Source organism: Mirounga leonina, unplaced genomic scaffold (genome assembly GCF_011800145.1).
Source record: "Mirounga leonina isolate KUSES-001 unplaced genomic scaffold, KU_Mleo_1.0 Mir_418, whole genome shotgun sequence".
In the NCBI taxonomy this organism is placed as follows: Eukaryota; Metazoa; Chordata; class Mammalia; order Carnivora; family Phocidae; genus Mirounga; species Mirounga leonina.
In genome coordinates, this window is record NW_023270739.1 from 3,104,120 (window position 1) to 3,121,109 (window position 16,990).

The 16,990-nt window shown below is 43.6% G+C and overlaps 1 protein-coding gene across 1 annotated transcript in view; it reads left to right on the top strand.

The window, feature by feature from the left end:
• ARFGAP3 (ADP ribosylation factor GTPase activating protein 3) overlaps positions 1-16,990 on the top strand; it is a 49,873-nt gene that overhangs the window by 17,744 nt on the left and 15,139 nt on the right. The window contains exons 7-11 of the mRNA XM_034987360.1: positions 5,518-5,577; positions 6,909-6,955; positions 7,565-7,707; positions 10,685-10,813; positions 11,668-11,790. Of these exons, the coding sequence (XP_034843251.1) occupies positions 5,518-5,577; positions 6,909-6,955; positions 7,565-7,707; positions 10,685-10,813; positions 11,668-11,790 (502 nt within the window). The remainder of the gene's footprint in view (positions 1-5,517; positions 5,578-6,908; positions 6,956-7,564; positions 7,708-10,684; positions 10,814-11,667; positions 11,791-16,990) is intronic.

Below are 16,990 nucleotides of genomic sequence, written 5' to 3' on the forward strand. Positions count from 1 at the left end.
CGGGACTCCATCCCGGGACTCCATCCCGGGACTCCATCCCGGGACTCCAGGGTCATGACCTGAGCCGAAGGCAGTCGCTTAACCAACTGAGCCACGCAGGCACCCTATGATCTCATTTTTATAAAAAATTATATATACACACAGAAAACATTCTGGTGCGGCACCTGGGTGGCTCAGTTGGTTAAGCGTCTGACGCCTTTGGCTCAGGTCATGATCTCCGGGTCCTGGGATCGAGCCCCACATCGGGCTCCCTGCTCAGCACGAAGTCTGCTTCTCCCTGTCCCTCTGCCCCTCCTCCAGCTCTCTCTCTCTTTCTCTCAAATAAATAAAATCTTTAAAAATACAAGTCATAAGAATGATTCCTATGTAAGACACAGAAAATTCCTGTTTATATTTAAAAAAAAAAAAAAAAGAAAACATTCTGGAAGACACATACCAAATTGTTAACTGGAGAATGAAATTACTGAATGAATTACTTTTACCTTCAACTTGATATAGTTGTGAAGTGAGTGAACTTTTGTAATGAATATATGTTACTTCCATACTCAGAAAGTAAGATTTCAATTTTAAAAATGATCCTGTAAATAGTTGATATCTAATGATTTGCATTCGGTGATTTTATCATAGGATTTTATCTATTTATTTATTTAAAAGATTTTTATTTATTATTTGAGAGAGAGAGCATGAGCAGGAGGGGCAGAGGGAGAGGGAGATAGAGAATCTCAAGCAGAGCCAGATGCAGGGCTTGATCCCAGGACCCTGAGATCATGACCTGAGCCAAAGCCAAGAGTTGAACGCCTAACCAACTGAGCCACGCAGGTGCCCCAGGATTATATTTATTGTAAATATACTTATATCAATTGCTTGCATTTTAAAAAATCATTTATGTGATATGAATAACAAGGATCAGACCTCAACATTTTTTTGTTTTAAGATTGAATTTTTTTTTATTTTTCATTTTTTTTAAAGGTTTTATTTATTTGACAGAGCACAAGCAGGGGGAGCGACAGGCAGAGGGAGGGGGAGAAGCAGACTCCCCACTGAGCAGGGAGCCTGGTGCGGGGCTCAATCCCAGGACCCTGGGACCATGACCTGAGCCGAAGGCAGACGCTTAACTGACTGAGCCACCCAGGCACCCCAAGATTGAACATTTTTTGTCAGCCAGAAAGTTCGTGTAAATTAACAGCACCATTTGACAACTGTGCAGGGAACCCCTGGGGTGTGGTGCCAGAAGTGTGGGCTGGTATAAACTGAGCCTGGAACTACTTTTGGGAACTTCGTGTAATAGGAAGACCAAACATTCAACCAACTTTATGACTAAGATTCTTACTTGAGAAACTTTCTGGCAATGGTTTTGCTGGAGGGTTGGGGAGTGACTGGTATTTATCAAGAAGAGAGTCCTAGGAAAGTTATCATTCGGGTCTCTGTGAGAGTGGGGTCAGGGAGCATGCTGGAAGGAAAAGTCACTTCATTTGTACTGAATTCTAGGTATAAGGGGAGGAATGTCTGAGATTCCATCAAACAGCAGATTTTAGGATGCCTGTTTTTAATGTTACTGGTCTTAGGAGTTGACCTATCAGCAAGCCAGGATGGGAACATTTTACATCCCGGGGAACAGTGAATGGAGTTGGGACAAGTGTCCAGCATTTTGGAAAAAATAATAAAATAAAGCAGAATTCCTTCTTTACTCTTTACATCAACCTAAATTCAGTTAGATCAAAGATTAAATATATGTCATGAAAATGTGAGGTTACTAGAAGAAACATCGGTGAAGCTTTTCTGTCATCCTGGAATGGGGAAGCCCTTCTATACATATTCAAGCCTCATGAGAAGAAGAGATTAATGAATCTATTACAAATATAACAATTCAGTTCTGAAGAAATGCTTTAAAGACAAGTGATAAACGCTTGCAATTCATATATAGGCAAAACACTTGTTTCCTTAATGTGCAAAGGACTCTGGCATGGCTGGGTTTTGTATGATTTGCAACCTACGGTTGCATTTCATTTTTTGTACATATGACCCTAAATGTTTGCTAAGAACACACCTCGAAGTGGCTTTTCAGTTTCTTAGACCTGCACCACACTGCAGCCACACCGGGCCTTTGGTTCTTTCCTATGTTTGCTTTAGGTTTTGCTTGCACTGTCCCCCCTCGTTGCCACGTGGCTACCTCTGTCCTGCTCGAGGGCCTCTCCTCAGAGAGACCACGTCCATCCCATGGGCACTCCAGGTCCCTACCACATTCATGTGTCTGGTCTCCCCCATAGTGTAGCACACCTTGGTTCTGGGAATGACTGTGCCCCATTAGCTCACTGGGCTGTGAGCAACTCCACGGAGAGGTGGTTTCTTAAGATAAGGAATCTGCCTGCACCATTGATCGGTTTGTCATTATCCGTAAGGACAGAAGAAAAAAAATAATCCCAACACTCTCCTGACTAACACAGAGAAAAGGTGGCCTTTGTACCTTCCAACAGTACAGATGACAATTTGAATATTGTTATTATTACAACTAATTAGCCTAAAAGGCCTTTTGAGGTTGAAGCTCACATGCCACGGAGGCCCATGCGCCCTCTGGAGTCCAGGTGTCTTATTTGTTTTACTAACAGGAAACTAAGGTAACTAAATACAGAGCAAGATTTTGTTGTACATATTTTATTTTTTTTAAGATTTATTTATTTATTAGAGAGAGAACACACGCGCTTGCATGTGTGTGTGGGGAGGGGCGGAGGGAGAGAGAGGATCCTCAAGCAGGCTCCCCGCTGAGTGCAGAGTCAGATGCGGTGCGGGGCTCCATCTCACAACCCTGAGATCATGATCTGAGCCCAAGCCAAGAGCCGGACGCTCAGCCAACTGAGCCTCCATCATTCTTAGCTGGAAAGTTCTCCTGAAAGTTTTATTGTTTAGAAATTCCACAGCCACTTGCCCCTGCAGCAGAATTTCCTCCTTCCTTCCCGACCAGTCTCTCACCAGCAGCTCTCAGCTCCCCGGTGGGGACAGGGTGCAGTCTTGAGTCAACTTAAGGATTACATCATGAAAAGGAAGAGCAAAAGAGTTTTGACCAATGGAATGTGGGTCCTGACATCCTCTGCTTAAGTATCCTTATTCCCTGGCATTCCTCCAGTGGCCAGCAGTTCCTGGCCCATGGTAGGTAATCAAGAAATGTGTAGTCAGTCCTTTTTCCACAAAATGCCATGGTTCTCAATCATCCTGCTTTGCCTTCTTAAATGCCTTAACTAGAGTTTACCTTTTTTATAGGGGCTTCTGGGTGGCTGAGTGGGTTAAGCAGCCAACTCTTGATTTTGGCTCAGGTTGTGATCTCGAGGTCCTGGGACTGAGCCCCACGTCCAGCTCCTTGCTCAGCAGGGAGTCTGCTTGAGGATTCTCTCTTTCTCTCCCTCTCTCCCTCTGCCCCTCACCCTGCTCGCACGCTCTCTTTCTCTCAAATAAATCTTTTTTTTTTTTTTTTTAAGATTTTATTTATTTATTTGACAGAGAGAGACACAGCAAGAGAGGGAACACAAGCAGGGTGAGTGGGAGAGGGAGAAGCAGGCTTCCCGCAGAGCAGGGAGCCCGATGCGGGGCTTGATCCCAGGATCCTGGGATCATGACCTGAGCCGAAGGCAGACGCTCAACCACCTGAGCCACCGAGGCACCCCCAAATAAATCTTTTTTTGAGAGAGAGAGAGAGAGAGCACGCAAGCGGGGAGGGGCAGAGGGAGAAGGTGAGAGAAAATCTTAAGCAGGCTCCATGCTCAGCACGGAGCCCAACATGGGGCTTGATCTCACGACCCTAAGATCATGACTTGAGCCAAAATCAAGAGTCAGACACTTAACCCACTGAGCCACCAGGCGCCCCAAATAAGTAAAACTTTATAAATAAATAAATAAATAAATAAATAAATATTTATAAAAAGTAAGACCAGTATGTTTCCTCTAAACCTCTGTCAGGCCTGCCCTGTTTTAAATAACAGCTTTATTTTTTTTTATTTTTTATTTTTTTTAAAGATTTTATTTATTTATTTGACAGAGAGACAGTGAGAGGGGGAACACAAGCGGGGGAGTGGGAGAGGGAGAAGCAGGCTTCCCGCGGAGCAGGGAGCCCGACGCGGGGCTCGATCCCAGGACCCCGGGACCATGACCTGAGCCGAAGGCAGACGCTCAACCGCCTGAGCCACCCAGGCACCCCTTAAATAACAGCTTTATTGACATATAATTCACACATCATAAAATTTACCCTTTTTTAAACTGTTGAACTCAGTGGTTTTTGTATATTCACAAGGTGTGAACATTTTCAGCAGCCCCCAGAGAAAGCCTGTACCGAGGATCAGCCCCCATTCTGCCCTGCCTCCAGCCTCTGGCAACTGCCAGTCTGCTTCTGTCTCTAAGGATTTGCCTGTTCTAGACATTTCGTATCAATGGAATCCTACGAGGTAGGGTCTTCTGTGACCCGCTTCTTGAGCTTAGCATCATGTTTTCCAGGTCCATCCATGTGGTAGCAGGTATCAGCACATCATTCCGTTTTCTGGCCAAGTAATATCCCATCGCCTGAATAGACTACATCTTGTTTATTCATTTTTTGTCAAAGATTTTATTTATTTACTTGAGGAGAGAGAGCGAGCACAAGTAGGCAGAGCGGCAGGGAGAGGGAGAAACAGGCTCCTTGCTCAGCGGGACTTGATCCCAGGACCCCAGGATCCTGACCTGAGCTGAAGGCAGACGCTCAACCGACGGAGCCATCCAGATGCTCCTTGTTTATTAATTTTTAAAGGAATAAAATAAGGAATAAAATCAAGATAACAAATGATTTTTTTAATGAAGACATAATAGAGTTTCCTAACCAGAATAATTTTTCAGGCAAAGTAGAAAACGGCAGATTTTTCTGGCACCTGGAAATTTAGGTTTCTATCACTGATACGATTGGTGTTGGAATTTACAAATGTTAACATATATTGGGTGTTTAATCCACATATGTACTAGGTATCTCAGAACAGTTTATTTTAAAACACCAGATCATAAGGTAGAATTTTTTTTTTTTTTAAAGATTTTATTTATTTATTTGACAGAGAGAGACACAGCGAGAGAGGGAACATAAGCAGGGGGAGTGGGAGAGGGAGAAGCAGGCTCCCCACAGAGCAGGGATCCCGATGCAGGACTCGATCCCAGGACCCTGGGATCATGACCTGAGCTGAAGGCAGTCGCTTAACCAACTGAGCCACCCAGGCGCCCCGATCATAAGGTAGAATTTTGAATGATACTAATTAGAGAGACCACGAACATTTTTATCCTATAAAGCAACTGAATAAAAAGTATATTTCTATTTCAATGGACTTTTAAATCAAAATTTTTTTTAATCAAAATTCTTATAATGATAAAATAGAATATGGAGCTAGACAGAAAAACAATCATTGGCAAAATTGGGTAAGATATGTGGAACCAAGAAAGTAGAATTTATTACATATTCAAAAGAATGTTTGATGAGTATATTTTCTGCATTAATATCATATATTTAACTTGCAGGTGGACCAGAACAAGCACCGAGCGTGGAAGGTCTTAATGCACCAACGAAGGGGGCTTCAGGTAATAGGCCTATGACTCTATATTCTGATTTAAAGAGTGAGATTCATTAAGACAAAGAATGAATCCCATCTTTACATTCTGCCTAGATTTTGTAGACTAATACAGCGTCATGACCGTTAATCTGTTAATAAGATTTTATTGAGCAAAAAAGTGTTTTCCGTTTTAGGCAGCTTGCGGCCCGTGAATTGCAGCAGCTGGTGTACCTGGATGAGGTCGCTGCTGATGCTGTTGATCTGCTCATTTGTGCTGTGCTGGTTTATGTTCCCAGCATGAGCAGAAGGCAGAGCAGCCCTGTCATTCCCGTTGACTCAAGAACTCCTAGTATTTTTTTCTCTTTCTGATTTTACAGTGATCTTCAATGTTTCATTATTAGGGTATTATATTCTGAAATTAGTGCATATTACGTGGCATTAATTGGAAAGCAAGTACTTTGGTGAAAAACAGTTAAACTATTAGAAATGTTCTGGATATTTTCATCCTATGTTAATAGCCTTGTAGGAGGTTGGGGGCCGATTATGTGACTACTGCCACACGGATCCAAAAGGAGGTGCTGGAAAGAAAAACTTGCATAAATATCTTTTTCATACTTGAAATGTAATGATGTTATATTCTCATTAGGGCTAAATTTGAATTTTTGTTGTTTGTGGTTTTATGCTGCCTTTTCCTGTTAAGGCACATTCTCATCTTTGTAAGATAAAAGTTAAAATTTCATTCTTACTGAGTCTCTTAAACATAGACTATATAATCTATGATTAAAGTTTACCCAGAAAACAATGTTTAAGGAGCTCTATCTTAAAGCATCATATATTTTTGTAAAATTTAGAAAGTACTGCTACTAAAATAATGGAATGCTTTGTAATTCTTATTGATTAATACTATAAAATCTGTATATAAGTCAAGGTGAAAAAGCACAGCACTGCTTTAGTTGTATACATAATGCCTGGCTAACTTTATATTTTAAAGTAATTCTAAAAGTTTTTGAAGAGCAGATCTTAATAAGAGAGTTTGTTCTAATATACATAAAAAATGCTCCTGAAGAAAGCAGTGTATGGGGTCAGGCCAGGCTCTTTATTTCTCTTCAGTGTGGTATGCAGAAGACATTTTCTCTGAGTTTGGATACTACTTGGAAATACCAAGAAACTCCATTTAACCAAGCTCTTAATGTAAAATACACTCATATGCCTGAGTCTTCTGGGTGACAAACCCATGTGGAAAATGTTATAGTCTCTTAAATAATGATATGTGTATCTTAAGATTTTTTAGAAGATACACTAAAAATAGAAAAATTACGTATTTCTATTGGTCTGACTTTTTTTTTTATTTTTTGGCAGAGGTGTCCTCTATCATAAAAAAGAAACCAAATCAAGCTAAAAGAGGAGTGAGTATCGTGTGTAAATACCTGGTGGCTCGGCTCTAAAACAGTCCACGCTCTCGAGAAAGCCACCTTTGTCACTTCCCATATTGTGTATAATACATGTGGCTTTGATAAAGAACTTATGCTTTGTGCAATGAGGTGAATGTTAGACGTAGTGAAGATTTTCTAGAATGAGTATTCGACGACATTTTTCTGTTGACAGAATTAAAAAAAAAAAATCAGTGGAGGCTCCATGGAAGTTCCTGTCATGTGTGCATTTCTGTAAGCGATGCCTTCACTCGAGGCTTGGAGGGTTGTCGTCCACTGAGCTTTCAGAGAACACGATCCCCTGTAGAGCTTGTGTTCTGGAGGCAGGCACCAAGGCAGCCACTTTGTCACCTCGTGGCTGTGTGATCTTGGTCAGGTCACTTAACTTGCCTGAGCTTGAGTTGCTCACCTGTGAACTGGGGCTAATAGCAATGCCAGCTTGACAGGGTTGTGAGGACTAAGTGAGAGAATGAATGTAAAGTGCAGGTCACAGTGCCTGGCAGGTAACAAACCTTAGTCATGTTAGCTGTTGCTGCAAAAGCTTTCAGACAGTTTGGGTAGAATCTAATTTTATCTATCTTCTAGCTTGGAGCCAAAAAAGGAAGTTTGGGGGCCCAGAAAGTGGCGAATACATGCTTTAACGAAATTGAAAAACAAGCCCAAGCTGTAGATAAGATGAAGGAACAGGAAGACCTTCTGGCCGGGGTGGCACCTAAGGAAGAATCAGTGTAAGTTTAACTTAGTTCTAGTAGTGTGTTTTTAGTGAATAAAACTGTTAATCAAACAACTCTGAGGTTTGCTTTCTAGATGCCATTTAATTTTTTATGTTTTATTTATTTATTTATTTTTTGGTGCTGGGGAGGGGGGCTGCCTGGATTGGAGAAATTGGAATGATAATGTGGAGTCCCTTTAAGTCAGGCCAGTCATTTACATTTTATCTGAGAGGAGCACTGGAATGAAGGGGTGTATTTTGGAAGGTGAGTTTGGTAGTGAGATCAGGACACACAGAATGGGGCAGAAACTGGAAGCCAGGAGGCCAGTCAAGAGAATGGCTGTAAGTATACACTGAAGGCTCTTGAGAGGCTTTTTTTGTGCTGGAAACAGAAGAGCAGTATGGCCGTCTGGAGAGTGCATGTGCTGGGTATAAAAGATCTCTGGGAGAGAAGAAAGCAGGGTGAACACAACACAGAAAGGAGAGCTGGCTTGGGTTCCTAGTTCTTATGTGTGTTTATTTTACTTTTATGATATTTTCTCTTCTTTTCATGTGTATTCTATCAGTTTTGACTTGAGTTACTATAGACTGTATCATGAAGAAAATAATAATGCTTATTTTATGAGGTTTAATGCTTTGAAGATTGACTTAGTTAATGCTCATCAAAGTGCATCAGACAGTGCCTGGTGCAGAGTAAGTGCTCAATCAGTGTGCTTTCTTACTATTCATACTAACAGTTTGCCAAGGGGCTTTCTAGTTGCTAAGCCCGGAGAATTTGAAGTTATTTCTCCTTGTCATTCAGTTCGAAGAACATAGGGGGCAGCACTAAATTGTAGTTAGGCTAGATATGGTTTGAAATGCTTTCTGTAAAATGTACTTCCAGCGGTCACAGACCTCACTTTAATTTCTCTAGGCTAGGTTCTTGACCCTGGGGAATGGGGCGGAAGGTCAAATCTGAGGCTCTAGACTGCTTCTCTTGATGTTTGGGAGTGGGCTGTGTGCAGATTGCTCATGAGTGGTTTTCCTGGAGCGTGTAAAATCCAGTGCCTGATCCCATCACTCCCTGCAGGTCCAGGGGATGGAGATTAGCACACCAGCCTTAACTGGTAGCTTTCATTAGGATGGTTGGGTACAGCATATATGCAGAGATGTGGGCCCTGGGGTGTTTATGGATCTGACTTGGGAACCTGCTTTGACAGCTTTCTTGGCCACGCTCAGGACAGCCATACCACTGTGCCCAAAACACTGCCCTCCCTCACAGACCCGGGGTAGCCCATTTCCACCAAATTAGGGCTGCGCCAGCCTGAGAAAGTACATGTTTTATCTTTCAGATTTGACAAGGGTATTCTGCAAGTTCATGTTTTAATGGCTGTGAATAGTTATTTCAGTTCAGTAGACTGTCAGGAGCAGCCTGTTTCTCTCTCATCAGCCTGTGAAATTCTGACTGTGTACTAGCCTCATCCTCACCTCCAGGCAGGCAGTTCCTGGACCCACCCTCAGAGGAGTCTGCACAGTTGGTGGGGAGAGTAGGAAGAGGCAGAGCTGCTTCCCTTGCTTGATCTGAGTGGCTTGCAAGCCCTCCCTTGAGCCGGGACTGGGAAGGGCTCCCGCACTTCTGAGAAACACCGAGGCCTGACTTCTTAATTCCATCAGTGCTGCTGGCCCCATGTTACCAGAAGCCTGGGCAGTCAAGTGCATGCTTTTCATGGGCAAGAGACCCAGTCCCGTGTCAGATCCGGAGAAGGAAAGCTCTCCCGTCTCCTCTCTCCCTAGTAGAACCTTTCTCCCCATCCATTCGTCTTCTCCAGAAGAATCTGTTGCTACAGTTTTATCTGTTCATGATTTTCAACAGATTGTTGTCTTCCTCCAAAAAGTATACTCAAAACTATTATGTATTTTCTGAGTGATAAAATTGAGTACATTGCTAGAATCTGTTCTGTAGGAATAATAGTAAAGAGAGCAAACTGCCAGATCAAAACAAAACAAATCCTGCTTATGAAGGAAGAAAACAGCAGACAAGCATTTTTTTTCCTATTGAGTATGTTTTTCTAGTAAGAAATATCATTGTCTTTCCCTGTTAATACAGAGAAATGTATTTATATTATTATGGAATTTACACGGTGCCTTACAAGGAATTCATGACATTTTACACAATTTTAGAAAATGGATAATAGCTTACAGTTCCTGATAAAATAGGTACAGCACTTTTCAGGACCCCGATACTTTGTTGCTGTCTTACTAATATAAAATATTCTTGTTACTGCTGATACAGGCATAGTTTTCTTTACAAAAAATTAAGTATTTATAACATGTTTAGAAATCTGGGAGTCAGAGGCGGTGTTGTATACCTCTTTTTACCCCTTTGGTGCATCATTTGTAACAGGCGTTTGATAAGCAGATCATTAGTGTCTGGCTTGTAGCACAGTTTTTAATGCTCTCAGAAGCCTCATATAGAGATCCTCTGAAGAATCCTTTTGCAATTAAGTAACTGCTTCTTAAGTCATCTGTTTGTAAAGTCAAATATATTTAAGTATGTGTGTGTGTGTGTGTGTGTGCATATACTTAAACCAAGCAAACCAGTGAGACTAACCTTATACTTTTGCTATGTAATGTAGAAGTATAAATAAAATATTAATCCACATAAGGAATTCTGCTTTTTTACTATCCTATATAACATAATTTCAGTATATATTATGTTATTATGTAGCAGGTGGTATAAACCATTATCATATGGTGATAGCTGATATGAACTAGAACAGTAAGGTAGGATCAGCAGCAACAAAAAGTGGCGGTAAACGCATTCAAATTTTCTTGAGCATCTACTCAAAAAAGACCTTTGGGGGGGATAAAATGCCAATTTGCCTTCCTATTTATTAATTATGGAAAGAAGCACGAAGCTCAAATTATAAGCGATGTGTTTAATTTTGCTTAGTGTTTTAACTTGAGAAAACAGAATTAAAGCTAAATTAAGGAGCATTTGGTTTTTCTGGCAGCGTTTCATCACTGCGATTAGCCTATAAGGATCTCGAAATTCAAATGAAAAAGGACGAGAAGGTGAACATGAGTGGCAAAAAAAAGATAGAATCAGAGAGACTTGGCATGGGATTTGGAAACTGCAGAAGGTATGTGGCTTCCAGGATTTAAACCGGGTTGCTGATCGCGAATGGCTTTTCCTTATTAACGTCAGCTTGAAAAGCATTTTTTTGTGATTCCTTCCTTTCTTCAATTTTTTCCTTTCATAGTCAACACAGCATGAAAAATTCCAAATTTGAGTCTCAAAAAAAAAGGAAATAGGCCTGACTTGTTGCTAAGCAGATGCCACAGACAGAACTGATATGTGTGACTGTATTTTGTGTAATTCGTTCCAGTCCTCACTAAGGCTTTTCAATGCTGATGCCAAAAAATATATGTACTGTTTTTATTGCTCATGTTTTTAACCCCACTAATACATTTTTGTTTTTGCTGAGAGTATAGATTAAAATGTTCAGGGGCGCCTGGGTGGTTCAGTCGTTAAGCGTCTGCCTTCAGCTCAGGTCATGATCTCAGGGTCCTGGGGTCGAGCCCCGCATCAGGCTCCCTGCTGAGCAGGGAGCCTGATTCTCCCTCTCCCTCTCCTTCTGCCACTCCCCCTGCTTGTGCTCTCTCTCTCTCTGTCAAATAAATAAATAAAATCTTAAAAAAAAAAATAAAAAATAGGGGTGCCTGGGTGGCTCAGTCTTTAAGCGTCTGCCTTCAGCTCAGGTCATGATCCCAGGGTCTTGGGATCGAGCCCCACGTTGGGCTCCCTGCTCAGCGGGAAGCCTCCTCCTCCCTCTCCCACTTCCCCTGCTTGTGTTCCCTCTCGCTGTGTGTCTCTCTCTCAAATGAATAAATAAAATCTTTTAAATAAATAAATAAATAGTTCATTCTTTGGTGAACACAAGTGTCTTCATAAACGAATGTAATTTTTTCCCATTTTATTCTCTATTTTCTCAAGTGGTATTTCACATTCCGTGACTTCAGATATGCAGACCATTGAACAGGAAACACCAATCATAGCAAAACCCAGAAAGAAGTACAGTGATGACAATGATGATTCCTATTTTACTTCCAGCTCAAGGTAATCTGCTAAAAATCTACCTTAAAGTGTTGTCTTGAAAGCAGTGATAAGTGTGGACTTACTCGCTTATTTGCATTAGGAGCACATACAAATGCGTTTATTTCATTGCTTTTAAAAGCTTTAGCTGGAGTCAAGGGTGTCCTTTGGAAAAAAATTGGGGAAACAGTTACAAGTGGACCATGCTTGCTAATACTAAGATGTTTGAGAATAAAAATCATCAACCGAGAGTTAAAATGAGAGGTAGGAATTTATGTTTATCTAAATGTGAAATTGGAGAAATAAAGCAAGATCCCAGAGGTCCAGATCCTTTTGTTTCAGAATACCCGCTTCTGGAGTCTCCAGCTGGCAGGACGGAATCTTAAGTAAACACTACTGTGTGTGCGTATCGATTCATGGAAAACGCTAGTGTGCTCTCTGAAGGCTCCCAGGGCCAGCTGACTTCCGGCACGGCAGTGTTCACCATCAGGTGGGGACAAGTTGCCTGACTCCAGTGTGAAGCCGACCGTGGCTGAGTGCCGTGGTTCAGGTTCAGGGGCCCGAGGGGCAGGGAGAACAAGTTTAAACCTGACCCGACTCCCTTCGTGAGGTTCTTCTGAGAACCTGACCGGCACAGGGAGAGACTGCTAAAAAGGCACCACATACCCCTGGGCTGTTAACTGGAGGTGGGCACCAGGCGAGAGCACAGCGCTAAGAGTGTAGGCCCCAGTGCAGACGGCCTGGGTTCGAATCCTGACTGGGCCGCTTAATGACTGTGTGACCTTGGCCAAGTTACTCAGCCTCTCTGTGCTGCAGCTTCCTCATCTGTAAGTTAGGGATACTGGTATCTACCTCACAGTGTTGTAGGGGTGGGTACATGAGTTCATGCAAATGGAGTGTTTGGAATAGGGCCTGACTATTATTCGTGTTATGTTTAGCTGCTATTATGATACAGAAATTCAGTTTAAGAGACATGTGACCCAGTCAAAATGCTTAATTACTGTTTTTAGATACTTTACCACATTGAGGGCCACCTTCAGGTTGGGAGTTTGGGAAAACTGAATGTGTGCCTATCAGTAACAGGCTCCACCGCTCACGTCTAGAAGGGCATTACTGTTGACTGGCAGTTACGTAGGCTTCCAGGGTTTCCATATATATGAAGTGGACAAACACGTCACATACATAGCCAGTACAAAAACATGTTAATACTAACAAGGGGCGCCTGGGTGGCTCAGTCGTTAAGTGTCTGCCTTCGGCTCAGGTCATGATCCCAGGGTCCTGGGATCGAGCCCCGCATCGGGCTCCCTGCTCAGCCGGAAACCTGCTTCTTCCTCTCCCACTCCCCCTGCTTGTGTTCCCTCTCACGCTGTCTCTCTCTCTCTCCATCCCTGTCAATTAAATAAATAAATAAAATCTTTAAAAAAAAAAAAATACTAACTAGAAGCCGGTCGTGAGATACATTCTTTTTTTTTTTTTTTTTAAAGATTTTATTTATTTATTTGACAGAGAGAGAGATAGCGAGAGAGGAAACACAAGCAGGGGGAGTGGGAGAGGGAGAAGCAGACTTCCCGCTGAGCAGGGAGCCCGATGTGGGGCTCGACCCCAGGACCCTGGGATCATGACCTGAGCCAAAGGCAGATGCTTAACAACTGAGCCACCCAGGCACCCCGTGAGATACATTCTTCAAAGTTCATAGGTTAGTACTATCCTTAAAAAATTCTTCTCGCATAGCTTCCCATTATTGCAAGTCCAGATATTTTACCAAAAAAAGTGAGTAGTTTAGTGGTGGTCTCTGTCAGTACTGTCAGAAACAGAGGTGGGGGTTTCTCTTGGCCTGCTGTCAGTAACCTGTATAACACGCCAGGTTTCGGTTTCCTTAGAGGTCACTCCCAAAGCATGCCTTTTAAACGTATTTAAATACATTTTCTATGGGATAAAATGAAATTTCTAACTTGATTTGAGAGCTGCATGCACGTCAGATCATTTCAGATTCACTCTTTTTTTTTTTTTTTTGATAGAGATACAGCGAGAGAGGGAACACAAGCAGGGGGAGTGGGAGAGGGAGAAGCAGGCTTCCCGCAGAGCAGGGAGCCCGATGCGGGGCTCGATCCCAGGACGCTGGGATCATGACCTGAGCCGAAGGCAGACGCTTAACGACTGAGCCTCCCAGGCGCCCCATCAGATTCACTCTTAAATGAGCAAGTGGGTCTTGGTCAGAGGAGACTCTAGATGACGCGGGTTCCACCCTTGCCCATGTGGCTTCTCCACACTTTTTTTTATCATTTCACTGCTCATTAGCACCTCCTGCACATGAAAGCATAGAAAAGTAAAGAAATTTCAAGTTAAATCAGCACTGCTGCTTGGCAGCCAAGTTGCAAAGATACGGATTCAAGTGAAGTTATCTATGGGATGGGCCCTGAGAAACTTCTGGAGAACATCACTGGCTCCAGGTCCCTGATCGGCTTTACTTGCCTTTGTCAGGAGCCTCAGGTTTCTCTTTCTCCAGAAGCTTAGTCAGAAGAGTTAGTCCTAAGGCCTTTCTTGCTATGAAACAATTACTTACGGTTTGAAACGTGGGAGCAGGTGTTTTTATACAGAACACACACACTTAGTGGACTCCCGCCAGAGAGACCGTGGCGTGTCCTCATCCCCTGCAGGTTGTGTACCAGGAGCACGAGGGCCTGTTCCAGCCCTGCTCGGGTTGTAACCACGGCTAGTAGAACAAGGACACTGTTAGTTCTCTGGCAACTGAGGGAAAGGAGACACAGCCTCTGGGAGAGCCAGCGTATTGGCTCCATGAAGAGCTTGCACTGCTTCCAAATTATTCATTAGCCCATTAGAACTTGAACATCATGAATTATGAAAGAGTGCTGTTTCTATTTAAAATAAGATCCACCATATCTTCGGGCTTTTTAAAATTGAGTTCCATTATATTCAGGATATAAACAGTGTAATTATATACAGAGTACAGCATAGTGACACTAGAACAATTTGCTCAGTCTCATGCAGCCAGCATGGCCTTCACTGGGATAGACAGTTGTCTGCAGCTATAAATCACATTCATACATGCTGTCAGGGTACTTTCATCAAGGGGTTGTAAGGAACACCTTCAGAGTTGGATGCAGACAGAGTGTGAGAGCAAAAATACAAGTGACAAGCATTGAGAACCAGGATCTAGAAATGAGAGCATTAGAAAGTCAGTAAAGGGGCGCCTGGGTGGCTCAGTCGTTAAAGCATCTGCCTTCGGCTCAGGTCATGATCCCAGAGTCCTGGGATCGAGCCCCTCATCGGGCTCCCTGCTCCACGGGAAGCCTGCTTCTCCCTCTCCCGCTCCCCCTGCTTGTGTTCCCTCTCTCACTGTGTCTCTCTCTGTCAAATAAATAAAATCTTTAAGTGAGGGAGGAAGGGAGGGAGGGAGGAAGGAAGGATATGGATGTCGGGGACCGCTGTTATGTTTCTGAGGCCAGGCAAGTGTCCCACAGCCCTTAGTAGTCAGTCAGCCCATCCTCCAATGGGCCTGAGGCCTGATGGGGCAGCTGGCTATGCCCCCCAGGAGTGCTGCCTGCCTCCTGCATCTGTCAGAACATGGAGAGCCCCGCCCAACCTCCCCAGCACACAGAGCGCTGCATGGTGCTCCTGCTGATCAGTAGGATCCTAGCAGAATGGCTCTCTCCTGAATTTTCAATAGTCCAGTCATTGAAAACTCTGATGCCCTGGGGCGCCTGGGTGGCGCAGTCATTAAGCATCTGCCTTCGGCTCAGGTCATGATCCCAGGGTCCTGGGATTGAGCCCCACATCAGGCTCCCTGCTCTGCGGGAAGCCTGCTTCCTCTCCCACTCCCCCTGTTTGTGTTCTCTCTCTCGCTATCTCTCTGTCTGTCAAATAAATAAATAAAATCTTTAAAAAAAACCAAAAACCCCCGATGCCCTTATATTCCACAATAAGCATTTTGGCTTACACGGATGAAGACTATTTCCTTGGAGTGACAACTAAATCTACAAAATCCTAAATCCCAACAGCTCAGAGTTGTGAGGAGTCTGGAAGTTCCAACCACCTCCTGTCCAGTGCTTCCCGCCCTGCCCCCAGCATCCTCCAGGGGATGGTGCGGCCCCCCACCCACACTCCACTCCCTCTCCTCCTCGAGATGGCCGTCCGGTCCAGGGGCAGCTCCATGAGGAATGATACCTCTATTTACATACCTCACTGGGTTTCTGAGCTCCCGTCAGCCACCCCATGAGGGCGAGGACTGAGTATGTCTCCTTGCCCTGTGTCCTCATCTAGCAGAGTACCAGCTCCTCATAGATGCTTACTAAGTGTTTTTTTTTTAATTTCTCATTGACTTGGTCTTAATTCTTTTGCTTGGGCCCTTACAAATAAGTCTCTCAAATAATTAAAGGTAACTTTCCAGGCCAATGGGCCTCCCACATTTTGGAAGCCCTCTTTCTCTGAACCACTTCAAGTCTCCTTGTCCAAGTCTCCTCTCAAGAGGGGAGAGCCCAGGGCTCCAGGCTCACCCCCCCATCAGCCATGGAGAGAGCCTGGCCCATTCCTCACTGACACACAGATCCGCTCTGCACCTGCGTCTTCCTTCCTGAGGAGAGAGGACCAGTGTGATGAGATTTGCTCTTAATGATAACCTTGTCAGAGAAGGCAGAAGCCACGTTTGGAAATTCTGCTTTCTTTCTATTATCTGCGTAAAGTCACACCATCTGCTTCAAATAGCAAGTTTATCCCTTCTCGCCTTTTTTTTTTTTTTAAACCAGGAAAACGAGTATGTTCATTATTAACATTTCCACCCCCCAAATCTTAGTTCATCTGGGCCCTTGGCCTCTTTGTTCTCAAAGGTTCCTGCTGGCCCCTTGTATTTGTCTTTGATTACAGGCCCCTCTGACTGCCCGAGCTTTCCGTCTTTGTAGTACTTCTTACGACATGGGAGCTTGGTGCTCACCACGTATCCCATGTGCTGCTTTTCTTATTCTGCAGAAAGCCTGGGTGACTTTTTTTGAAAGCCTCTACATCCTCTTGCATCATCCTTCCTTTCTCAGGACCAAGCCTTGGAATCTGCCCGTTCTGAACGTCTTGAACCCCACCTTTAAAAGGAGTGCATATCTGGCAGGGCTGTTTTCCATCCTAGGCTGTTGTGAATTCTGAGAAGCCATGGCACATCCACCTCCCCCATCAGTCTCTGTCGTGTTCCGGACAAACCCTGCTGCTCATGGTCAAA